This window comes from Pocillopora damicornis, chromosome 2 (assembly GCF_964200805.1).
Source record: "Pocillopora damicornis chromosome 2, jaPocDami1.2, whole genome shotgun sequence".
Taxonomy (NCBI): domain Eukaryota; kingdom Metazoa; phylum Cnidaria; class Anthozoa; order Scleractinia; family Pocilloporidae; genus Pocillopora; species Pocillopora damicornis.
The window spans coordinates 21,827,821-21,852,954 of NC_142671.1; the positions used below are offsets into that span (position 1 = coordinate 21,827,821).

The 25,134-nt window shown below is 37.9% G+C and overlaps 5 protein-coding genes across 5 annotated transcripts; 2 read left to right on the plus strand and 3 right to left on the minus strand.

Annotated features, from left to right (window-relative positions):
• Nucleotides 1–2,109: 2,109 nt before the first annotated feature.
• LOC113681854 (short/branched chain specific acyl-CoA dehydrogenase, mitochondrial) lies at nucleotides 2,110–14,888 on the plus strand. Its single transcript, XM_089197341.1, has 13 exons — nucleotides 2,110–2,170; nucleotides 2,375–2,451; nucleotides 3,325–3,511; nucleotides 3,922–4,022; nucleotides 4,594–4,800; nucleotides 5,428–5,598; nucleotides 6,517–6,591; nucleotides 6,801–6,851; nucleotides 7,007–7,099; nucleotides 7,302–7,391; nucleotides 7,928–8,065; nucleotides 8,579–8,678; nucleotides 14,171–14,888. The coding sequence occupies exons 1-13, from the start codon at nucleotides 2,125–2,127 to the stop codon at nucleotides 14,242–14,244; spliced, it is 1,410 nt and encodes a 469-aa protein (XP_089053467.1). The 5' UTR covers nucleotides 2,110–2,124; the 3' UTR covers nucleotides 14,245–14,888.
• Nucleotides 9,726–12,477, minus strand: LOC113681755 (E3 ubiquitin-protein ligase TRIM45). Its single transcript, XM_089197340.1, has one exon. It carries the CDS (start codon nucleotides 12,333–12,335, stop codon nucleotides 10,110–10,112), a length of 2,226 nt encoding a protein of 741 aa, XP_089053466.1. The 5' UTR covers nucleotides 12,336–12,477; the 3' UTR covers nucleotides 9,726–10,109.
• Nucleotides 14,889–19,286: 4,398 nt separating the features above from the next.
• On the minus strand, nucleotides 19,287–21,627 carry LOC113682843 (protein lin-41). The gene has a single exon (XM_027200053.2). It carries the CDS (start codon nucleotides 21,149–21,151, stop codon nucleotides 19,502–19,504), a length of 1,650 nt encoding a protein of 549 aa, XP_027055854.2. The 5' UTR covers nucleotides 21,152–21,627; the 3' UTR covers nucleotides 19,287–19,501.
• On the minus strand, nucleotides 21,257–21,649 carry LOC149050324 (E3 ubiquitin-protein ligase TRIM71-like). The gene has a single exon (XM_089192457.1). It carries the CDS (start codon nucleotides 21,647–21,649, stop codon nucleotides 21,257–21,259), a length of 393 nt encoding a protein of 130 aa, XP_089048583.1.
• A 19-nt stretch (nucleotides 21,650–21,668) lies between these two features.
• Nucleotides 21,669–22,783, plus strand: LOC149050325 (uncharacterized). Its single transcript, XM_089195286.1, has one exon. The coding sequence runs from the start codon at nucleotides 21,688–21,690 to the stop codon at nucleotides 22,681–22,683; it is 996 nt and encodes a 331-aa protein (XP_089051412.1). The 5' UTR covers nucleotides 21,669–21,687; the 3' UTR covers nucleotides 22,684–22,783.
• Nucleotides 22,784–25,134: the final 2,351 nt, after the last annotated feature.

A 25,134-nucleotide genomic window follows, 5' to 3' on the forward strand; every position in this document is an offset into this window, starting at 1 on the left:
GACGTTAATAGGAAACCAGTCTGAACATTGAATACAATCTTCTGCTAATAAGAGTGTCGCTTAAGTAGGTCCCTTACAAAGGATTTCGCCGAATGTAATATGTAAACATATATTTTCGACTTGATAAAAAAAAAAGACATGCAAAAGAGCTTTGCGGGGAAAACCATAGGAAAGGTGCTGAAAATTTCATTAGCACTGAAACGGTGCTAGAAATTATAAGTGATTTCTCTCCAGTGTTGGCAAGTTGAAGATATCGTTGGTGTTAGTGGTGAATTTAAAATTAATTTCACTGCTGGCTGAGGTGGTGTATGTAGATCCCACACATAATATTTATTTTTATGACAAAAACTGATACAAACTTGGTCGGCAAAACACGAATTTTTTTCTTAGGAGGATAAACACTGGAATACAAAAACTAAACGAAGAAAAAGCTGGACGAATTTACGACAGACATTTCTTCTGGAGAATGTCCGAAGACGCAGAAAAACAGGTGGATTCAAGCAAATACCGCCTTGAAAGCGACTGTCAGAGATTTCGCTCTCCGTGTCTGGATGCACATCATGAAGCCTTCATTCTTCGATCGACATGGACCATCGGAAACTTATACGCCTCGAATTTAAATTTAGGGCAAAGTTATATTAAACAGGTCAAAGACCTTGAGCGGCAAAGAAAAGTGTGGTTGTCAAGGAAAGAAAAAGAACAGGACACCGTGCTAAGGAGATGGGAAGCCCTTAAAAAGCAAACAAAACATAGCTACCACTCGAACAGCTTGTCTGAAGTAAAAGACAACAATTTTGAGCACAAATGGCAAAGTCAGAGTGCTCGAAAGTTTCGACAGAGAGCTGCAACAGTGGAAACAAGTTCCGAAGTCAGAAGTTTAGAGAGCATTGACGTATTCGCTGAAAATTGTAGGTCAACATCACAACCGGAAGGTTCTGCGTTTGTAGTTACTCGTGCAGTAAAGGGAAATTCAGACCAGTTTGGATTTCAAAGCAATGAAGAACTCCCTCGTATTCGGAGCAAGTCATTGAACGCTCGTTTTGTAGAATGCGCTTTTGCTTCAAATACTCATTCAGACCGCCCGTTGCTGAGAAGAAGTATGACTAGTTTTCATCAATCTGGTGTAAAATCTCTGCGACATTTCACCACAGAGTCCGACAGAGATCTAGCAGCGAACAACAGTCTTCTACCAAAATGGTTACCGTCAAATTTACGCTCAAAAAATATTCGCGGAAAGAGTTTTATTTTGTAAGGCGAGTGTCCTAAAATAGAACTGCCATTTTGGAATTAGAATAAGCAAGTTTATGTTTTGTTTTTCAAATATCAAAAATCTGTTAAATAATAACACATTTCACGAGCACACCAGGTTTTATTGAATTTGTACAAACATTGTATCATTTACCAGACTCTTGGCAGAGTAAATAATAGAAGAGAGTAACGTGAATTAATTTTAACTGAAATTCAAATTTGCCTCAATCTCTTATTTTAAACTAGCTGCGCAGTCTTTTAAGGACCCAATGCATTGTTACCTGTTTCAATGGTAAATTGATCGAGACAAAAACTTAATCTTTTTCGGCTGGCACACTTTCTTTTTGACCCATTCCGGTGTAACTGATGGGCGGACGGTAAGGCCGAGGTATAGTTATTTAAAAGTGTCGAAGATTACGAGATACTCAAGGCCTGTGAATCAACATATCCAACTGCTTTTTTCCGACATTTTGAACGCAGATACTTTTTATTTTAGATTTTATACAAAATATCACAAGAAAATAAGGGCTTCTTGTTTAGCTCTTAGGGTGTCAATTTCACCCAATTTATTTATAGACACGTCCAGTCTCTCAAGGAACTGAAATATGTTTGTTTCTGCGAAGTCCGCAATAGGTTAACCTCGATATGATGTTCGCACAGTGTATATTACTAAACATTGGTGAAATGGCGGCGAGAGTAGAACAGTCCCATTATTTTCTCTTGATAATATACAGCAGTTCTATCCTCTTACCGGTTTAGTAATACGAGCGAGATGTTGGAAGAATTTAGAAGAACAAAAATTTTAAAATTTGTATGAGAATGAATCTTTAAAACGCAAGACTTATTGGAAAGCTTGTCATCCGGGATATCGGAATCATGAGTGTCTCAGGAGCGCCGCGTTACGAAAATCTCTCGTTCGCTGGTACATGTATTTTCTCAAAACGCAATTTTATACCATAGATGTGTCCTCAATTCTGTCGTGTTCGAAATAAAAAGTCTGTAAAAAGGTAACACGGCGTAAAAACTAAGTAAAATTTTTGTGTTACGCGGTAAAACTGAAGGATCCTACGCGAGCGGGACAATTCATTAAAGCTTACATGAAACTTAATTTATGTCTTTGCTCCAGTGATAGTCTTCCTCTGTTCCTTACGCACAACCTTGGTCCTACTTTGTTCCTTACGCAACAACATGGCGCTGGGCAAGGTTTGTTAGTTCTTTTCTTTTTTCACTCTTTATTGTGGTAGTGACGCTACTTTCATAGACAGTGTGGGGGTTAAATCTGATAGGAAAGAAAAATGAATGTCTCATTCAATGAAGGAATCAATGGATGGTATAGACTTAATATCCTTGGTTTCTGTGAGTAGAGCGATTCTGGAATCGCTCCCGTTTTACAGTTGTTCGAAGTGATCAAATACACCGCTAAATTATTGGGCCGGGATGAGTTCGCTTCTTAAAGCTCCAATTCCGAAGATTTTGTATGGTTTCGATCATTATGTTGACATTTTTGCATGTTATTGCTGACGTATTTTTACTGGTGAACTTTCAGTTCACCTCGAGGTCTGATTGGCTTATGCAATAGCTAGCATCTAAGGGAGTGTTGGAGGCGGGGTGGGGGAGCGGTGAATGTTTTTCTAGAACGATGCCTTTGCAAGAAAGTGTATCATGATGGTCACTCTGCTTTGAAATTAGTCATGATAAGCTACTAGTCTAGCATTACGTGAAACCATAATCCTTGTAACTAAAGGTAAAAATCAGAATGGATGATGGTTCACTTTCTGTAAATGTGAAGTAAATCTCACCGGGAATTGAAGATTGTTTGATTATCTTGTTTTCCTCTAACACAACCAACAATGTGCCACAAAAAATTACTTAATAAAATACTATAGTAATCACATTAAAATTTTTTTCTTTCTAATTTGCATGTCTGTTTGTGTTAATGACGAGAATTTCTATTATCTTGATGAATGCCTACTCAATTTTCGCTATCTATCACATTGGCAACAAAGTTAACTATTGCATACATATATGATATAGAAACTATTAAAAATTTTATGTTATTAAATGGATCAATGATAGATGTTACCATCAGTTATGAAGCGGTTTCTACAGAGTGCTGTTAACAGAATGCACTTACCATCCACAAGTATGTTTGGCCGATGTTCAAGCACAGCAGCACCTCATTTGGAAGAAAATATCTCCAAGTCATTTGTAACTGGACCTTTGACAATGCTCTCTGAAGAGGAGGAAATGATGAAAGAAACAGGTAATATTTTTTATTCATTCTAAGCTAAAACTCCTGTTGATTAAAAGTTTGAAAAAAAAAACCTGAGATAATTGCAACACCAGTCTGAACAAAATTCAGTGTCACATGGAACCAGTCAGAACTCAAACTAAATGTATGTGGCTGGTTTCGAGTGGCTTTAAAAAAACTTGAATGATTAAATTGTGATATGTTCTCATCTTACATTTTATTCATTGAAGAAGAGGAGCCATATTTCACTGATTGACTGGATATCTCAGAAAAACAGTACTAAACCACTTGTGGATGATTTTTTACACTCAAGAAATAATTGCACAAGCAAATGAATTAGCAGTGATCAAATGTATACTCTTCAATAACAAGGCTTGGATTTCTTTCTGTTGGTCAGTAAAACTATGCTTTTGGTTTTCCAGTTGCTAGGTTTGCTATGGAGAAGATACAGCCACTGGTATTAGAAATGGATCAGAATTCAGAAATGGATCCATCAGTTGTCTCAGGCATGTTTGAACAAGGAGTAAGTTGAAATGTAGTGTTATTCAATGGAAGGGTTGTCAAGTTTTAAAATATATTATTTGCATTAGTTATAGCTTGTAAGCAGTGTGCATGGCTATCTGTGTATCTTTTTCCATTCTTCTGGTCTGTCAGCTGGTCAAGCAAATAATTGGTCAGTCTTCAGTTAGTCAAGATAATTTGGTTTATCAACTGAGTTGGCGATGTAAATTGGCCATCGTAAAGAGTTTCAAAGCTGATGTTTCAAGCATTAGAGTTGCTCAATTAATTAACCAGCTAGCCAATTAATTAGTCAGTCAGCCAGACATGGTTGACAGACAGACAGAAAGTCAGTCATTTCAACTCTACAACAGGTTAAACAGATTTTTTTTATATGATAGCTAAGCTACTTTTCCTTCTTCTTAAGACAAAGTCAACAAGCTAGTTGTTTAGTTAATTAGCATTCAAACAGCCCATCAGTTATAAGCCAGACATTCTTGACACAATTGATCTAGATAGATCTTACATAATCTGGTTCATCAAGTTCAGATTCATGATATCCTCCTCTCTTGTTGCTATCTTCATTTGCTTTCTAGTTAATGGGGATAGAAGTGGATGCTGATTATGGAGGAACAAACTCATCCTTCTTTGTATCCTGTCTTGTGGTTGAAGAACTGGCCAAGATTGATCCTGCAGTCAGTGTTATGTGTGATGTGCAAAATACTTTAATTGTCACACTGTTTAGGAAATATGGCACACCTCAACAGAGAGCAGAGTACTTGCCAAAACTGGCAGAGAATATGGTATTTAAGCTGATGCTTCTTGTTTTATATGTGTATTGCAATAATGACAATTTCTTTTCAAGGATGGTTGTCTTTGTATTATTTTTTCTTATTTTTGATTCATGTGCACATCATTTAAAATGTTACTTTTATTTTTTTAAAGGGGGACTGGGATGAAATGGCTGATTAGGGATTTTTTTTGTTGGTATGGAGGTAGGGTATGGGGGGAGGGGAATGGGGAAGAGGGAAAGGAGAGGGAATCTGGGGTTGAGAACATGATTCAGTGCCAATCAAGATCTGATTTCAGATTTCCAGAAAATTGGAAGCTTGGGAAACTTAATATGATTTTCTCTTTCCATGTATTGTTGAAAATTATTATGAAAATTGATCAACTTCTGGAAAGGCTGTTGTGTGTAATGGGGATGTAGTAGTGTTTCCTTGAAATACAAAAATGAAGGGGACAATTACAAAGATTGAAGTAAAAGTTATATTTGTCATTAACTTCTATCAAGGTTTTTGTGAGCTAGTAGTAAGGAGGATGGCTACAAATTAGAGATATTAAAATTCAAGGTAGAAATCCAGTATGTCCGTTAAAAAAGTATAGAAGGACTTGTTGAAGTAACACATGAACATATTTATTTTTCTAAGGTTGGAAGTTTTTGTCTCTCTGAAGTTGGCTCAGGAAGTGATGCATTTGCTCTTGGTACAAAAGCTGAAAAGCAAGGAGACTTCTATGTGATAAATGGCTCTAAAATGTGGATCACAAATGCTGAACATGCTGGAGTATTTCTTGTCTTTGCTAATGTTGCACCAGAAAAGGTAAACAATGATAAAACTCATGTGACTCTGTTGTTACCCCCAGTGTAGTCAGTGTCAGAGTTTCTTTGTTAATAATATACATGAAAAAATTTCACATGTCTGGTTGGCTGAAAGTTAGTACATTTTTCATGTAACAAGAGTGAAAAGTTGTAACACAAGTGCAAATTACAAATAGCACACTACCAATTTTTTTTTTGTCTTTACTTTCTGTGATGCTTTTTTCATGCAGATTATTAAAAAGTAACAAAACGATTTCTCATGCAATTTGGTGTGAATAAGCACTTTTGAAGTTTTCAAAGACTAAAAATCACACTTGTCCTTGGATCTTGTGCAATTTTTTTGTCTTTGAAAAATTTACTTGTGCTTATATTTAACACTTAATTGCACTTAAAATAATGTTGTTACTAATACTAATCACACCCAACTGGAATAGTTACAATTAAGAATTTAAGAATTTCACTTCAGCAATCTCTTTAGCAATCTTCCTTACTGTCTGCTATACAACTCTTATAATTTTTGGGTGGATCATTTGATGTTGGACCAACTTATTATCCCCGAATTGCTCAAGATTCAACAATCAGCAACTATCTTGCTTTATCATATAATTTTGTTTGTTATATGTAATTCATTCAGACCCAGTTGTTCAAAGGGCAGATAGCACTATCCAATGGAAAGATCTCTATTCAGGGGATAAGTGTTAGCAAAAAATACTGTGTTGTCTGCCAGGCCCAGATTATTTGAAGAATGGATAATGCTATTCATCTAATAAATTTCTGCCTAGTCATGGATAGCGCATTATGGTTGGCTGGTGAGTTATCAGTCAGAAAGTATTATCTGCCCTTTGAACAACCAGGACTTTATTTAAAAACTTGTTCTCACCCAGTGTTTCTATGCATCTTCTGTTTTGTTGTTAATCAGGGATACAAAGGAATAACAACATTTGTAGTCCCAAAAGAAACAGATGGTCTTTCACTTGGGAAAAAGGAAGATAAGGTATGAGATGGTAAAGTTTGTTAGCTTAGTCTGTTGGTTGATAGTTTGAAGTACTACTTGTGAATTGTCAAATTATTTGAATGGACAGTGATATCAGAAAATTTTCCTAGGTGCATGAATCGGGGGTGAAATAACAAGTCAAACAGTCATATGATACCTTGGAAAATTTTTACAAACTTTTTTGAGTTTTTCTTTTTTTTCAACCATAGCTTGGAATTAGGGCATCATCAACATGTCCTGTGCACTTTGACAATGTGAAGGTGAGAATTTTTTTGTTGGCTTAATTTTGTGATAAAAGTGTTACATACTTATCTTTGTACATGCAGTCAATGCATTAGGTTACCACCCCTCTCAGCACACTATTTTAACTGGTGGTTTATCTATCCATTGACTCTTTTTGTCAATTTTTGTGTAGGTCCCTGCTAGTGCAGTCCTTGGTCAGGTTGGTCACGGCTATAAGTATGCAATTGAGTGTCTAAATGAAGGACGCATAGGGATTGGAGCTCAGGTGAGTGATTGACACCTTTGCAAATTAAAGAAATTGATCAGAGTAATGTGCAAGATACAAGAGGTGTGCTTTCAAATAAAATTCTCATTTTATTTGCCATAATCCACTACAACTCACCTCATCTCCTTAGTTGCCTAAGAATGAATTCGCCTCAAGATCTAAGTAGAGTAAACTAATAATCATTGCACCCCTGTATTCTCAGATGGTTGGACTTGCTCAGGGCTGTCTAAATTGTACAGTTCCTTACTTACACGAAAGAAAACAATTTGGCCAGAAGATCTGGGACTTCCAGGTAAGAGGAACTGTCAACCAGTCAGCCACACATTGGAGAGACAGCTACAAAATTACAGTAAACCCATTAGGGTAACTCCTTTGCATAGAGAGCAGAATTCATGAAAGGTGTTGACATAACCCAATGTTGACATTGGTTCTAGCCAGAAGCATGTAATACTTCTTCTCAAGCTTGATTCATCTCTTTATGAATGTACTTTTGAAGATGCATAGAAAATCAATGAGAGCTGCAATAACTCAGAAGGTAGAGGGTATGTTTTTCAGTCAGGGAGAAAGAAAACAGAACTTAAAGAGGAGGTGAACCTTCAGATTAACACTTTTTGATGATATAGTAAGGGTGTTTTCAGATACTACTTTCTCTTGTTTGTATAATTATTGTTAAAGCATTTCAGGTTAAACTTCTCATCATCAATTTTTCTACTCATACAGTATCACTATTAATATTAGTGCTACTTGTAGTTCTACTTGTACTGTGGTTAGTGTTAAGGTTAGCCTTGACCTAAACAAATTTGATTCTTGTTTTGATTGCTTCTTTAGGCTGTCAATCACCAGGCTGCACACATGCTTACGCAGATTGAGGCTGCTCGGTTGTTGGTGTATAATGCAGCACGGAGAAAGGAGGCAGGGCTTCCCTTCCTTCGAGAAGCTGCCATGTCAAAGTACTTTGCAGGAGAGGTACTGTTTATTCTCAAAACTTTATTTTCTTTGTCTCAAAGCTTCACAAAGATTTAAGAGTAAAGAAGACAGTTTGACAGGTAATAAAAATTTGCTCTGAACAGTCAGGATGCAAAGGATTGAGGATGACAAGGATTTTGTTGAATGAGACTGACTGTACTGATTCTACCCTTTTGTACATATAGAGGAGGCAGTTGTGGTCAGTTCAAGGTCATGAGAAAACAAAGCAGTATTATTAGTAATTTGGTTATTAAAGCTCATCAGCATGGGGCCTAGCCATTGGCTCTATGGAAGTCTTATGACTTGCATGCTGATCAAATTGCACAATCTAAGAAAGGACTAATATTTAAACTGCTTGTACTTAGTCTACACCTCTCAAAATTGTTATCTACATTGAAAATATTAATGAGATTAATATTCATCTAGATTGTATCTGCACCCTCCTGTGTGTGTTTACTTTACAGTCAGCAAGATAGAAAAGAGAAACAATATGCATTATTTGTTTCTAATCAGGTGGCCACCTTGACAACTTCAAAGTGTATTGAACTGATGGGAGGAGTGGGTTATTCCAAACAGTATCCTGTGGAGAAATTCTACCGTGATTGTAAAATAGGTTGGTGCAGTTTTTATGTCTGAATTCAAAGCTTGGGGCAAAGGGGGCTGGACAAAGACAGGAGAGAGGGCAAACTCTTGTTTTCATTTGGCCTGGAGCTCTATGCACTCTTGGCAACCTTAATCCTCTATTTCTGTACAATTCATGGTGTTTCCTTGAAGCTTGAAACTTCAGAACATGCGCAGATCACGCGGATCATGAGTCAAATTGTTACATGTTTTTATTCACCTGTCTTCCTTCCATGATCATAGTGTCCAGGTCTGTTCAGTTCAGACCCAGGGCAATGGTCTTTTCCTTTTGGTCTATGATCCAACTCATTTACTAATATCTTTTTTAACCCTTTAACTCCCAAAATCTTATTAGTAATTCTCCTTACTGTCTGCCATATAGTTCTTGTGATGTTAGTTTGTAGAATTTGGTATTGGATTAACTAATTAGTATTTTTCTTTATTCTCATCACTTGTCTGCTTGATATTGTATTGATATTGTAAGGAGAAACTCTTTCTTGGTCACTCATGGAAGTGATAGGGTTCAATTTGTTTTTTTTTTTCAATTTAATGTGAAGTAAAATTCCTAGCTCTCGACTACTTTTTCTGTTGTCTATGAGATGTGCAGTCTATGAATTTTAAAATATTTTATATTTTCCCAAGCAATCTACAGAACACACTGCTAGCGGCTAGTAAAACATTTATTTGGTTTGATTCAGTCTCCTGCAAATGATCATCCTCTATTTACAGTCTTGTGATCGCATCATTGGCTTTGTGCCAGGTGAAGTTCTTGGATCAGTTTCGATTTTTGTTCATCTGCAGGGAAATTGAGTTTTATTTTCTCCCAAATCAAGTAATACTTAAACCAATTTAGGGCAAAGTACAAGTATTAAAAGGATGACTGAACTGGTTTCTTTTGTTTTGATCAATCTAAGTGTTCCCAGGTTCTCTTGACTGTTTACCTCATTGCGGTAAGTAAACGTTGTCATAAAAAAAGAAAACCATGGAAAAGCCAACTTCGAAGTTAACATGAAGCATAAGCATACAGCGTTAGCATATATTTTATCGTTGTTTTTATTTATTAATTTTTGGAATAACTTGAAATTTAAAAAGAACAAGTAATATTCTCAAGAAGATTAAATTAATTTTATCAGTAGAAATTCTATGAAAATAATTCGGCTAACGGGCATACAGCCGGCGGGTAGTTTCATATGCTAAATAATTCCCATTTGGTTTTTTTCCTTTTTCGTTTTTTTGTTTCAGTTTTAGTCTATGATTACGTTATTGAACTTAGGAGCATTAATCTGTTTTGTACATACATTTTTACACGTTGTGGATAATGAAAAGATTGTTTGCCTCTGTAGCTCTATATTTAATGAAATCTTATTCCAAATTTTGTTTCTCAGTGAAAATGTCATTAGTTAACTCCTGGAGAGTTTTGTTGTCAATCAAATATCTGAATGTTTGAATTACCTCGGTCAAACACTACAATTCGGCCATTGTTTAAAACTGCTGCGGACCATGGAACTTCAAATTCTCCTAAATTGTTGCCTTTTGAACCAAAATCCCCAACAAATGTTCCATTTAGCTCAAATACTTTTATAATATGATTATCTGAGTCGCAAACTATTAGGTGGCCTGACGTTGTTAATGACAAGCATCTAGGTGTGCGAAGCTGTCCAAACTGATACTTGAAGTTTCCTTTCCTGTCGAAAACTTTGAGGCAATTATCATTCATGTCCGAAACTACGAAATTGTTATCGCACTCAACGCAGTGGATAGGATAGGAAAAAGAGCCTTGTTCTCCAATTTTCATCAGGAACGTGCCATCAGGAGTAAAGATCTTAATCAGTTTGTTACCTGCATCAGCAACAATGATGTTGCCATCACTGTCTACAGACAAACCACAAGGATCAGAGAACTGATTGTCCATGCTTCCTTTTTCACCAAAGCTTCCCACAAACTCGCCCATTTCAGTAAAAGTTTGTATTCTACTGTTGTTGTTGTCTGCTACGAAAATGCATCCATTTTTGCTGAAAGCTATGCCCGTTGGTTTCTTAAATTCTCCCTTGTTTGTGCCAAACCGGCCAAAGGATCGCAAATAAGTTCCATCACTGTCAAATATTTGGACTCTATTGCAATCAAAATCTGTGACTGCTATCTCGTCCTTGGTATTCACTGCCACACCCCATGGAAGTACAAACATTCCAGCGGACGAGCCGTGTTTTCCAAAAGATAAAACAGGTTGAACCTTAAATGGTTGTACCTGTACAGCAAAAGGGCTGCCATGAACATGTTCCCCGTTTGCCTTTATTGTCACTTCATATCTGCCCGGAACTTGGGGCAAATAACCAATCTTGTATGTTCCATCTTGATCAGGATCAAGGTGTACTTCCGTCGCGCATTCTCGTCCTTGTTTATCCTTAATCTCCACCTTTACATGGTCATGCGCATTATAGCACCGCTCTCCTCTCGAGTTGTTTGTGGTCAGTAGAAAGTGAGCCTGGCGTCCAGCTATACCTGACTTAAGTCCTCTTCCTTCAACGACACATCGACTTGGTTTTGTTGGGTTCGGTTCTTCCAGAAAACCAATTTCTTCGTTGTTGATTGTGTCCAACATCTTTTGGTTGTTCTCGAATACTAAACGAAGTGGTGTATTTTCGTGGTCACAGACAATTGGCTCGGCTCGATCAATATTCTCACAGATCGTTGCTAATGATCTCTTCAGTTGAACGACTTCGCTGTTTGAACTTTGTGTTAACAGTTTATCAGCTTTGACAAGAGATGATCGTATGATCGTCATTTGCTTTTCAATGGAAGCCTTACGCTTCGTTAAGTTTTCTTTTGACCTGTTTGTTTGGATTTCCAACTCTTCAAATAGGTTACGTTTTTTGGCTTCGATGACAGCAATCAAGTTATCCACGAATGCTTGAACTTCTTTCTTAGCTTGTTCACTTCGTTGTTTAAGTTGGGCGAATTCGTCATCAAGAATTTGAACCTCGTTCATTTTAGCTTGCAACTTTTGTGTCTGAGTTTCAATCAAAGCTCTCATCTGAGTCCTCTGTTTTTCTGCTTCTTCTTCAATCAGTGTCATTGAGTGACCTTCGTGGTTTACTACGACACAAGCTTTGCAAACTGCCGTTTCACAGTTTTTGCAGAAGTATTTTAGTTCTTCACCTTTATGTCCTTGTTTAGGGCACCATGAAGGTCGTTTCAATACCGCTTCATAGTCCTCGTCTTGAAAGTCTTTGAGCGCCAGAACACGATGACCTCTATTTTTTCGGATGATTTTATGCGCGAGTATGCACTCATTGCACCAAAACGCGTAACACTCAAAACAATAAGAGGTCTCGGAGCTTTTCTTGTCGCAGTTTCCGCATCGCACTTGGTTGGTTCTGCATTCCTTAATGGCCAACACATCAATCATACCGTTGAGGTAGAAACTGGTTGGAAGATCTTTCAGATCACCAGTTTCAGGGACTCTGCTGAGTGCTTGACAGTTTGGGCATATGATTGTGTCTCGGCCATGGCTTGTTCTGTGCCACTGTTTCAAGCAATTTAGGCAGAAACTGTGCAAACATGGTAGCTGTTTTGGGTCGGTGAATATGTTGGAACAAACTGAACAAGAAACTTCTTCACGGAGATTATGGAGCAAGGTTTTGATATCCATGTTGTATTCCCGTTCAGAAACGATGAAGTGTAGAGGTGTGCTCTTTCTCGTAATCTAACACGAGATAGGAAAGTCTAGATCATCTAGAAAATATCTTATGAACTAGCAGTTTGTTGAACTAACCTTTCCCGGCGTCAGGACCAATGAGGAATCGTTCCGATTGAAGAATTTGACCCCGGTGTCCCAGCGGATTTGGACCCCCCTAGAATTGGACCCCCCGGTCCAAATCCGCTAGCGGATATGGACCCCCCCGATCCATATCCGCTAGCGGATTTGGACTCCCCTCCGCGGATTTGGACCCCTTTAACAAAACTGAGTAAAAACATTACCATACATAACTTCCTAATAGAAATAATAAAAATTTAGAAAGTAGGCTTTCAAAGAAAGTTTTTTTTTCAGAAAGTAGGTTTTTATTTTAAAACATTCTCGTAGACGTGATCTTTTTCTCAGCATTGCGTCTCAATTTAAGATTTTCGTTTAATTAACCTGCAGCTTTAAGTCTGTTGTTTACCTCTGGAATGAAAATGAAACGTAAATTTTGAAATCATTTGTTTGCTTGCCAGTTCTCTTGAAAAAGTGTGAAATATAAAATAATAACAACCGTTGAATGCGTGAAAGCTTCAATTATGATTGTTTTTTTTTTTTGGTTTTGTGAAATACCGATTGCTCGAATCTCGACTTTTCGAAACTTCCGACAACTTCAACAAAAAGCCTTTAGTCAACGCAATTTCTCGAATTAAGCTTTATTTTCACGAAGGTTCGAAAGAATCGGGAATTCGCTGTTCGTTTTCCTCAACTGATATATTCTGATATATTCTTCAGAATTGTATTGCAACAGAATAAGAAAGGATTTGGTATGAGTTTCAATAGTTCGAATCCAATAGTTTGTTGTCATTTAATTCATGCGTAGGCTATTCTACCAACTTAAATAAATGTGTCAGAAATGAAACGATATCTGCCCTTTTCTTCGTCAATTATAGTACGCAATCTTGTGTTGAAATTTTAACGGACATCGCCTAAAAGCTCGCAGTTGGAACAAGTTACGAAAAAGGAATGTTTAGTTGGGGGGGGGGGGTCCAAATCCGCAAAGGGGGGTCCAAATCCGCTAGCGGATATGGACCGGGGGGGTCCAAATCCGCGGGGGGTCCAAATCCGCTGTGACACCGGCATGCTCGGCTGTTTATCAGGTCGGAAACAAATATGTTTTTTGTGCTGAACTCTTTACAGACATCGGTCATTTTTTAAATTTTTTTTCTCGTTCGCTTTTGATATCACTTCTCACATTGCTGTGACTTATTTTAGCAGCACTTGCTCTGGGCGAGTTTCGCAATCATCAGAAATGTTAGAATCAAAGCCGAGTCTGCAATCCGACCACTCCAAATGAAACCCAACCGGGAGCAATGGAATATTGTGACCTGATACAATCTTGGAATCTGCTCGGTTTTATATGATAATTGTGTTTAACTGGAAATTTCGTTGATAACTGTTGTGGTTTGTTATCGGTTATGCTTTATGATTCTTAAGAATGGGATTCTTTTGCGTGTTCAGGGTTGAGATGTTTTGCGAGGACGCGAGTGAGACTTACAAATGACTCGCTCGCGCGTGCTCAGCGTGAAATTTCGTTTCATGTCACCTTGTTAAGTTTTTTTTTTTTTTTTTTGCTGTTAGCGGCGATTACGTTTTCTTTCGCTTTGATAAATTCACTTATAGGTTGTCTTTGAAGAAAAAGTCCCAAGTTTATTTGCTACGAAAAGGCTCTCTTTGTGCTCTCTATTTTCGTCTTAACTTGAAATAATTACAGATACAATCTCTAACTATTTCTGTTTTCTCTGCAGGCACTATTTATGAGGGAACCGCAAATATTCAACTTTCTACAATTGCCAAAAATATGAAAGAATTTGAACCATGATGATAGAAATATGATCCTCTGTTCCAACACTAATCAGGACTTAACTAACAAACTTTCATTGGAATGGAGATGGGAATCTTAAAGGAATCAAATGCTATTGGTATCAGACAGTTGTCATTACTGTATTATTGTGGAAACGGTCAGAGAAACTCTTAGATTGGAATCTCTGGTGGTCCTCAACCCAGTGGCTCAAAAAAGGATCTTTTTCTCATCTCTGAATTAAAACAACGGTGTGGCAGGTTATGGATTTGTACAGCGGAGACAATCAAAGAACCGTACGAGTATGGCAGACAGAGTGATCTAGTCCAAGGCGGGATGGAGATTTTCGTGTCGCCTGTCTCCTCTGGATTAGTCAAAGCTGACTCTGCATCAACTGTTAACACATTAACAGTCGAATTTTAGTTTTATCTGGTTCTTCAAGAAATTTTCAAAACTGTATAAGATTCTTTATGCAAGGAAAAGAACGAATGAGGCACAAAGACGAATTAAGAGCATTTTTGGATAATCATAGAACAGTTTTAATGCTGGACTCCTGTTTTTCTTTTTTATATACTCCTGGGAGATTATCGATGTATATTTAAGTAGAGAGACCTTAGGAGCCACTTTTTTTTTGGAGAATGAAACATGTTAAGCAGAAAGGGAAATACGCAGGTTTCTCATTCTATTTTCTTTCAAAGGGGTAAACTGTATATATAATCTAATTTTTTATCGCAATTTTCACTATTTTCCCCTCTCCCAATTCGTTGTTGTAAAATCACTAGCTCGGCTCTAGTCGTCTCTTAGGATGTCTTCTAGGTTAAGCGACCACGCTCTAACTACTTTGGGATTTTGGGAAAGCACTTAAAATCTTCTCAATCATTCGGTTTGATCCCATAATTTATACAATTTTCTGTGTTTTCCAGCAAACATCGACTAAAAGAACACAGAAATTCTTTAAATACTCAAAATTTCACGGGAAAAAAAAGTTTTAGACAAGCCTTTGATGTCAAAGAATCCGAAAGACTTAAGGGGAGTGTTGATATAAGATTTGACCTGATTCACTCCTAGTCGACATAATAGAGCCGGAGAGACGAAAATATTCCCTGAACTTCCACATTCTTTTTTCTTGAGTGAGATAGAGAGTTCAACACTTTTTGGAGCCGGATCACGAAATCTCCTACAAAATCCTTTTTTCGCCAGTTACAACGTTTTTTGGGAATATTTCGGAGACGGGCCAGAGGGAGAAGGTTAGAAGGAATGAAACCTGGCCCTGCCAAATCGTCATTGTTGGCTGCCCGACGTAAGAAGACAGAACTGGAAATACGTCAGGAGTTTGATGGAACCAAATCTTATTGACTCAATGGAATAGTGTCCGTTTTTTTCCTAGATGAACTCAGTGTTACTGCAAATAGATCTTTCCCCACTTAACAAATACGAATGTGGTGGCAAGCAGGCACTTTTTAAAAGTGTTTCAGCGCAAGCGTTTCTTCGACCGCGAGAAGCTATAAACCTTTCAGCAACGCGAGCCGACGAGTGGTCTAGAAGAGGTCGATACTAACCCTGGCAAGCCTCTCCTAGACTTGCATCAAATCTTCCCGCGGGTTGAGAAATGCACGTTCTGCAGCGCTTATAATCATGAGGGCCTATGGATGCCCAGACTTAGTTTAATCGCTCGAAACATTTCTACCTGGATACTTACAGGATGGTTTTTGGTAACAGGGGTAGGTTTCTGAAGAAACTGGTGCTGCATCGTTGGGAGAGTATTACAGGGTAATTAAGTAATGTCAACTATGGGGATATTACTAAATTACCCTGATTTTTTTGTAAGTTGACTTATCAGAAGTAAGTTGCTGCCTGACGGATCGAAAATAACTAATGGCGACTAATCAACGCAGCTTGAGTTTTACAGCCAGTACAAGGCATCAATCATCATCAATTAATTTGGTAGGGGGAGGTTGCATTGGCGAATTCGGTCGGGGGAAGGGGGTGCTGGTCCAAAAAAAAGGTCTCCAGATTTGATCTCCAGATCTTGATCTCCAGAGGTTGGTATTTCTGCTGTTAGCAGAATGCACTTACCATGCAAAAGTATGTTTGGCCGGTGTTCAAGGACAACAGCACCTCATTTGGACGAAAACATCTCCCAAGTCATTTGTAACTGGACCTTTTACAATGCTCTCTAAAGAGGAGGAAATGTTGAAAGAAACAGGTAATGTTTTATTCATCCCAAGCTAAAGCTCCCGTGATTATGAGTATGAAAAAAAAACCATGAGATAATTGCAACACTAATCAGAACAAAATTTAGTGTCACATGGAACCAATCAGAATTCAAACTAAATGTATGTGGTTAGTTTCCAGTGGGTTAAAAAAGCCTTGAATAATTAAATTGTGATGAGCCTCATTTTACATTCTATTCATTGAAGAGGAGGCACTGAATTTAACTGATTGACTGAATATCAAACAAAAACAATACCAAACCACTTGTGGATGATTCTCTACACTCAAGAGAAAATTGCACAAGCAAATGAATTAACAGTGATCAAATGTACATTCTTCAATTACAAGGCAATGTTTTAATGGGTCTGAGATACTGAAATTTTCCCAATCTTTGAATTTGATGAAAGTCATTTTTCTTGCATTTCTTTCTCTTGTCAGTAAAACTGTGCTTTTGCTTTTCCAGTTGCTAGGTTTGCTATGGAAAAGCAAACGCAGTGAGGTGAACCTCAAGAAAACCTGGGACAAGAAAACCTGGGAACATCTATTTTAGAATCGTGTAAACACTACAGCCACTAGTATCAGAATTAATTCAGAAATGGATCAATCAGTCATCAGGGGCATGTTTGAACAAGAAGTGAGTTGAAATGTAGTATTGTTAAATGGAAGGGTTCAAATTTTAAAATTAATTATTTAATGTGTTAGCTGTAGTTTTAACCCGACTGTGCATGTCTATCTGATTATCTTTTTCCATTCTCCTGGTCTGTCAGCTGGTCAGGCAAATGACCCTCTACTTTTGTACAATTCATGGTGTTTCCTTGAAGCTTGAACCTAAGGAACATGTTGATCATGAGTCAAGTTGTTACATGTTTTTATTCACCTGTCTTCCCAAGATCGTAGTGTCCAGGTCTGTTCAGTTCAAAGAGAAACAGACCCAGGACAACTATCTTTTCCTTTTGGCCCATGATCCAACTCGTTTAATAATACCTTTTTAACCCTTTAACTCCCAAGATCTCATTAGTAATTCTCCTTTAAGTGTCTGCCATATAGTTCTTGTAATGTTAATTTGGTATTGGATCAACTTATAATCCCCTAATTAATGTTTTTCTTTATTCTCATCACTTGTCTGCTGGATAATGTATTGATATAGTAAGGGGAAATTTGGTCTTGGTCACTCATGGGAGTTAAGGGGTTAAGGACTGTAATTGAGTCTGAGAGAAATGTGTGAACAACTTGCATGGAGATTGAAATCAAAGGCCAAGAGCCATACTAAAGACCTGAGGAGCGCATTTTTTTCCCTGTATGGACCACCCAAGACTAATAAACAACTTAGTCTACATTTCTCCCGCTGGTTTGCTTTTTTCACTTTGCTGTGAAGGGCACGGAAAAGAAAATCTGGACCATATATTTTTTTAAAAAGTTGGACAGGTTATGAGTGGGTAATTAGCCAACCAGATTCAAGGATGTAAGATTCCAGCCCACTGAGATGCTTCAAAGAAATGAACACTTTTTGTACACAAACACTCTCCAATGTTGTTTTAACTGTTGCGACACAAGGAAAACATTCTTCTGCTAGACTATAAACTTTAATAAGCTATGTGCTAATACACAGCACAAAACATGCATGGCAGGTGAATACAATGAGTCAGAAACTAAACTCTCGTGCGCAGAAGCACAAGCAAAATCAAATCTTCACTGTAAGAAATCTTGCACTATAGAATTTCCTTGCATGCAATTTTCAATCCTTGATGACTCGTACAGCACATTGTGCTGCAATTTCACTGAAAATATTTACATGACAGTTCTCGCAGCTTTTAGCTTACTGACGAGCCTTCAATAAATTTTGATTAAAATAAATTGTTATATGCATATCTAGTTTGACCTTTTCAATCTCAAGATCTCATTGGTAATTCTCCTTTCTGTCTGCTATACAATTCTTATGAAATTGGTTTGGAGAATTTAGTATTGGATCAACTATTATTCTTCTATCAATATTCTCATATAATAATCCCCCAATTAATATTCTTTCTTATTCTCATCACTTATCTACTTGATACTGTATTGATATTGTGAGAAGAAATTCTGTCTTGATCATTCTTAGGAGTGATAGTGTTAAACTTTTTTTTCCAAAATTTAGCATGAAGTAAAGTTCCTAGCCTCCAACCACTTTGTCTGTTGTCCATGAGATGCATAGTTTATGAATTTTAAAATATTTCATATTTTCCTAAGCATTCTATGGAACACAGTGCTATTGGCTAGTTAAACACCTATTTGGTTTGATTTAGTCTCCTGTAAATGATCATCCTCTACTTACAGTCTTGTGAGTGCATTATTAACTTTGTGCCTTGTCAAGTTTCTTGGAAATTGAATTTTTTTGTACCAAAACAAGTACTGGTAATACTAAAACCAATTTAAGGCAAAGTACAAGTATTAAAAGGATAACTGAACTGGTTTCTTTTGTTTTGATCATTAGTTGGAGAAATTTTTTCTGTCAATCTTAGTGTTTACACGATTCTAAAATAGATGTTCCCAGGTTTTCTTGTCCCAGGTTTTCTTGAGGTTTACCTCGCTGCGGTAAGTAGGCGTTGTCATGGAAAAAAACAAAAAGGAAAACATGAAAAAGCCAACTTCAAACTTATTAGCATAACGCGTAAGCATACAGCATTAGCAAATATTTTATTTTTGTTTGTTTTTTTTTTTAATTTTTGAGATAGCTTGAAATAGCTGATAGCTTAAAACAACATGTAATACTGTCAAGACGTTTGAATTATTTTTTTCCGTGGGAATTCTCTGAAAATAATTCGGCTAGCGGGCATATAACCGGCGGGTAGTTTTTTATGCTAAATAATTCCTTTTTGGTTTTTTTCCTTTTTCGTTTTTTCGTTTCAACTTTAGTCTATGACAACGTTATTGCATTCAGGTGAATTTACCTGTTTTATACATTCATTTTTACACGTTGTGGATAATGAAAAGATTGTTTGCCTTTGCAGCTCTATATTTAATGAAATCTTGTTCCAAATGTAGTTTCTCAGTGAAATGTCATTAGTTAACTCTTGGAGTTTTGTTGTCACTTAAATATCTGAATGTTTGAATTACCTCGGTCCAACACTACAATTCGGCCATTGTTTAAAACTGCTGCGGACCATGGAACATCAAATTCTCCTAAATTGTTGCCTTTTGTGCCAAAATCCCCGAAAAATGTTCCATTTAGCTCAAATAATTTTACCATATGATTACCTGTGTCGCAAACTACTAGGTGGCCTGCCGTTGTCAATGACAAACATCTAGGTTGGAAAAGCTGTCCAAACTTGTACTTAAAGTTTCCTTTCCTGTCGAAAACTTTGAGGCAATTATCATTCATGTCTGAAACTACGGAATTGTTATGGCACTCAACGCAGTGGATAGGATAGGAAAGAGAGCCTTGTTCTCCAAATTTCCTTAGGAACGTGCCATCAGGAGCAAAGATCTTAATCAATTTGTTACCCGTATCAGCAACAATGATGTTGCCATCACTGTCTACAGACAAACCGCAAGGATCAGAGAGCTGATTGTCCATGCTTCCTTTTCCACCAAAGCTTCCCACAAACTCGCCCATTTCAGTAAAAGTTTGTATTCTATTGTTGTTGTTGTCTGCTACGAAGATGCATCCATTTTTGCTGAAAGCTATACCCGTTGGTCTAAGAAATTCTCCCTTGTTTGTGCCAAACCGGCCAAAGGATCGCAAATAAGTTCCATCACTGTTAAATATTTGGACTCTGTTGCAATCAAAATCTGTGACTGCTATCTCGTCCTTGGTATTCACTGCCACACCCCATGGAAGTACAAACATTCCAGCGGACGAGCCGTGTTTTCCAAAAGATAAAACAGGTTGAACCTTAAATGGTTGTACCTGTACAGCAAAAGGGCTACCATGAACATGTTCCCCGTTTGCCATTATTGTCACTTCATATCTGCCCGGAACTTGGGGCAAATAACCAATCTTGTATGTTCCATCTTGATCAGGATCAAGATGTACTTCCGACGCGCATTCTCGTCCTTGTTTATCCTTAATCTCCACCGTTACATGGTCACGCGCATTATAGCACTGCTCTCCTCTCGAGTTGTTTGTGGTCAGTAGAAAGTGAGCCTGGCGTCCAGCTATACCTGACTTAAGTCCTCTTCCTTCAACGACACATCGACTTGGTTTTGTTGGGTTCGGTTCTTCCAGAAAACCAATTTCTTCGTTGTTGATTGTGTCCAACATCTTTTGGTTGTTCTCGAATACTAAACGAAGTGGTGTATTTTCGTGGTCACAGACAATTGGCTCGGCTCGATCAATATTCTCACAGATCGTTGCTAATGATCTCTTCAGTTGAACGACTTCGCTGTTTGAACTTCGTGTTAACAGTTTATCAGCTTTGACAAGAGATGATCGTATGATCGTCATTTGCTTTTCAATGGCAGCCTTACGCTTCGTTAAGTTTTCTTTTGACCTGTTTGTTTGGATTTCCAACTCTTTAAATAGATTACGTTTTTTGGCTTCGATGACAGCAATCAAGTTATCCACGAATGCTTGAACTTCTTTCTTAGCCTCTTCACTTCGTTGTTTAAGTTGGGCGAATTCGTCATCAAGAATTTGAACCTCGTTCATTTTAGCTTGCAACTTTTGTGTCTGAGTTTCAATCAAAGCTCTCATCTGAGTCCTCTGTTTTTCTGCTTCTTCTTCAATCAGTGTCATGGAGTGACCTGCGTGGTCTACTATAACACAAGCTTGGCAAACTGCTGTTTCACAGTTTTTGCAAAAGTATTTTAGTTCTTCTCCTTTATGTCCTTGTTTAGGGCATCATTCAGGTCGTTGCAATACCTCTTGATAGTCTTCGTCTTGAAAGTCGTCCAGCGCCAGAACACGGTGATCTCTATTTCCTCGGATGATGTCGTGCGCGAGTATGCACTCATTGCACCAAAACGCGTAACATTCAAAACAATAAGAGGTCTCGGATCTTCTCTCGTCGCAGTTTCCGCATCGAACTTGGTTGGTTTTGCATTCCTTGATGGCCAACATATCGATCATACCGTTGAGGTAGAAACTGGTTGGAAGATCTTTCAGATCACCAGTTTCAGGGACTCTGCTGAGTGCTTGACAGTTTGGGCATCTGATTGTGTCTTGGCCATGGCTTGTTCTTTGCCACTGTTTCAAGCAATTTAGGCAGAAACTGTGTGTGACTGGACTGCCCATAGCGCGCAACAGTCAGCCCTGTAGTGGCCAATCTCTGTATGGAAGAGATCGAGGAAAGTGCGATTAACAGTTCATTCGTCCCTCCTAAAATCTGGAAACGTTATGTTGATGATAGCTTCTGCATTATCAAAAAAGACAATGTGCGAGCTTTCCATGACACATTAAATTCAATTGACGCCAACATCTCTTTCACCATCGAAATTGAAAGTGACAATAAGATCTCCTTTCTCGACACTTTGGTCACCCGTAGAAATGGCACCATCGCTGTAGATGTTTACAGAAAACCTACGCACACGGACAGATATCTAGACTACAATTCTCACCATGATAATAAACACAAGGCCAGCACAGCAGCAACCCTTCTACACAGAGCCCTAAAGCTACCCAACTCCTCCGAAGGAAAAGAACGAGAACTAAATCGAGTTTATTCAGCACTTGAGTCTAATGGTTATCCATCGATTTTCATTAAAAACATCCAGACCAAAAAAACCCGACGTTCAACAGTGTTGTCCCCGGAGGAACTTGTTGGCACATTTTTCAAGATGGTCGAGGCGTCCGAATCACGCAAGTCGTTCGCCTCTCTTCCATACATTAAAGGCGTAACAGAACCTCTGACTCGTGTCCTCAAAAAACACGACATCACAGTGGTGAACAAACCACTTATCACCCTCCAACAACAGTTCCCGGCCCCAAAATTTCGACCATTATTGGAATCTCAAACAAATGTTGTTTATAAAATTCCTTGTGGTGACTGTTCATGGTGTTATATTGGTGAGACTGGCAGGGCCTTCAACACAAGAAAGAAAGAACACCTCAGAAATGTGAAAACCGCGGCAAAAGGCTCAAGAATTTCCAATCACGTCTGGGCCAATAATCACGCAATAGACTTTGATAATGCATCTATTATTGACAAAGGCAGTTTTAGAACAAGAAAAACACTAGAAGCGTGGCATTCCAAGTTAACTCCCAATGCAGACAACAATTCCTGTCCTTTGCCCGGACAATACAACATTCTTTTTAACAAACATTCTTAGTTATTAGCATTTTTAATTTCCTACTTTGTACTTCACACCTAGTATTTTTAACAAACATTCTTAGTTATTAGCATTTTTAATTTCCTACTTTGTACTTCACACCTAGTATCTCTTACCTTTTTATCATTTTACCCGTTGAAGGCTGTAGCGCAAACAGCCGAAAGCTCGTATTTTTAAAAGTTTTAGCCAGAGATCGTTTTTTTTAAATTTTACAAGATGTTTCATCCTGGCTGCGGCCCCTCTATCTTTTCACATATTTCTGTTTTCTCTGCAGGCACTATTTATGAGGGAACCGCAAATATTCAACTCTCTACAATTGCCAAAAATATGAAAGAATTTGAACCATGATGATAGAAATATGATCCTCTGTTCCAGCAATAACCAGGACTTGACAAAAAAGCTTTCAGTGGAATGGAGATGGGAATCTTAAAGGAATCAAATGCTATTGTTATCAGACAGTTGTCATTACTGTATTATTGTGGAAACGGTCAGAGAAACTCTTAGATTGGGATCTCTGGTGGTCCTCAACCCAGTGGCTCAAAAAAGGATCTTTTTCTCATCTCTGAATTAACACAGCGGATTTTTGTAGCAGTTTATGGATTTGTACAGCGGAGACATTAAACAAACAGTATGAGCATGGCGGGTGGAGTGATCTAGTCCAAGGCGGGATGGAGGTTTTCGTGTCGCCTGTCTCCTCTGGATTAGTCAAAGAAGACTCTGCATCAACTTTTAACATAATAACAGTCAAGATGTAAAATAAGTCATGATACACAAGAAACATGTCTCCAGGAATGGAATTATTTTTTTCTGGTTCAATTAATCCAATTGTAAGCTGTGTACACTCCCTCTTCCTTCAAAAAGAATTTACCAGAGAGATGGACATGGGTATAGCGAAGGGGTAAATACGCACGGTCGACTGCGCTAAGACTCACGAAATTTTAGTTTTAGTCAGTTTTGGTCATTCAGGACATTTCAAAACTGTATCAGATTCTTCATGCAAGGGAAAGAACAAATGAGGCACAAAGATAAAGTAGGAGAAATTTTTGGGTAATCATTGAATGGTTTTAATGTTGGACTCTTTTCTTTCTTTTTTATGTTATCCTGGGAGATTATTGATCTGTATTCATGTAGAGAGCCCTTGCGAGTGAATTTGTCATGGAGAATGGAATATGCCAAGCAGGAAGGGAAATACGCAACTTTCTCCTTTTATTCATTGCAAAGGGGTAAACTGTATATATAATCTAATTTTTTATCAAAATTTTCACTATTTTCCCCACCCCCAATTCCTTATCGTAAAATCACTGGCTCGGCTCAAGTCGTCTCTAAAGATGGGTCTTCTCCGTACCACTTTGCTATTTTGGGAAAGCACTTAAAATCTCCTTAATCATTCGATTTAATCTCATAATTTATCCACGTTTCTGTGTTCTTCCAGCAAACATCGACTAAAAAAACACAGCAAGTAAAACAAATTCTCAACATACTCAAAATTTAATGGAAAAAAAATTTTAGACAACCCTTTGATATCAAAGAATCCGAAAGATTTATGCCGGAGAAGTTGATATAAGATTTGATTTGATTCGTTCCTAGTCGACATTATAGAGAGACAAAAATATTCCCAAAATTTCTATATTCTTTTTTTCTTGAGTGAGATGGAGTGTTCAATATTTTTTGGAGATCGCGAAATCTCGTGCAAAATCCTATTTTCACCAGTTTTAACGCTTACTGGGAATGTATTAGAGACAGGCCGGAGGGAGAAGGTTAGAAGGAATGAAACCTGGCCTTGCTGTTCCGTCATTGTTGGCAACCCGACCTCCCTTTGACCCTCAAGAGTGACTTGCATCTAATTTCTCCTTACAATATCAACCCTGAATCAAACATCAAAAGTCATGAGAATAAAGGAAACAATCATCAACTTAAAAAACCTATTGATTGATAAACAAATTCTCCTTGTCAGCATCTTAGGAAATGTGTAGAGAACAGCAAGGAGAATAAGCATCCTGATGTTAGGGTGTAAAGGGTTAAGAAGACGCACAACTGGAAATACGTCAGGAGTTTGATGGAACCAAATCTGATAGACATATAAGATGAACTCAGTGTTATTGCAAATAGATCTTTCTCCATTAAACAAATACGAATGTGGTGGCAAGCAGACACTTTTTATTAGTTTCAGCACAATCGTTTCTTCGCCCGCGAGAAGGTATAAACCTTTTAGCAACGCGAGCCGGCGAGAGGTCTGGAAGAGGTCGATACTGACCCTGGCAAATCTCTCCTAGACTTGCATCAAATCTTCAGTCCCGCGGATTGAGAAATGCAATGCACGCTCTGCAGCGCTAATAATGGTGAGAGCCTATGGATGCCCAGACGCAGTCGATCGCTCGAAACATTTCTACCTGAATACTCACAGGATGACTTTTTGTAAAAGGGTTAAGTTTCTAAAGAAACTGGTGCTGC

What these genes read in the sequence shown, in the direction of transcription:
- LOC113681854 (XM_089197341.1), top strand. Translation starts at nt 2,125, where the DNA reads ATGAGTGTCTCAGGAGCGCCGCGTTACGAAAATCTCTCGTTCGCTG. An exon ending in CGAAAATCTCTCGTTCGCTG is followed by an intron (nt 2,171 to 2,374) that starts GTACATGTATTT and finishes TCTTTGCTCCAG; the next exon opens with TGATAGTCTTCCTCTGTTCC. An exon ending in CAAAGTACTTTGCAGGAGAG is followed by an intron (nt 8,066 to 8,578) that starts GTACTGTTTATT and finishes GTTTCTAATCAG; the next exon opens with GTGGCCACCTTGACAACTTC.
- LOC149050324 (XM_089192457.1), bottom strand. Translation starts at nt 21,649, where the DNA reads ATGGGCAGTCCAGTCACACACAGTTTCTGCCTAAATTGCTTGAAACAG.
- LOC149050325 (XM_089195286.1), top strand. Translation starts at nt 21,688, where the DNA reads ATGGAAGAGATCGAGGAAAGTGCGATTAACAGTTCATTCGTCCCTCCT.
- LOC113682843 (XM_027200053.2), bottom strand. Translation starts at nt 21,151, where the DNA reads ATGACACTGATTGAAGAAGAAGCAGAAAAACAGAGGACTCAGATGAGA.
- LOC113681755 (XM_089197340.1), bottom strand. Translation starts at nt 12,335, where the DNA reads ATGGATATCAAAACCTTGCTCCATAATCTCCGTGAAGAAGTTTCTTGT.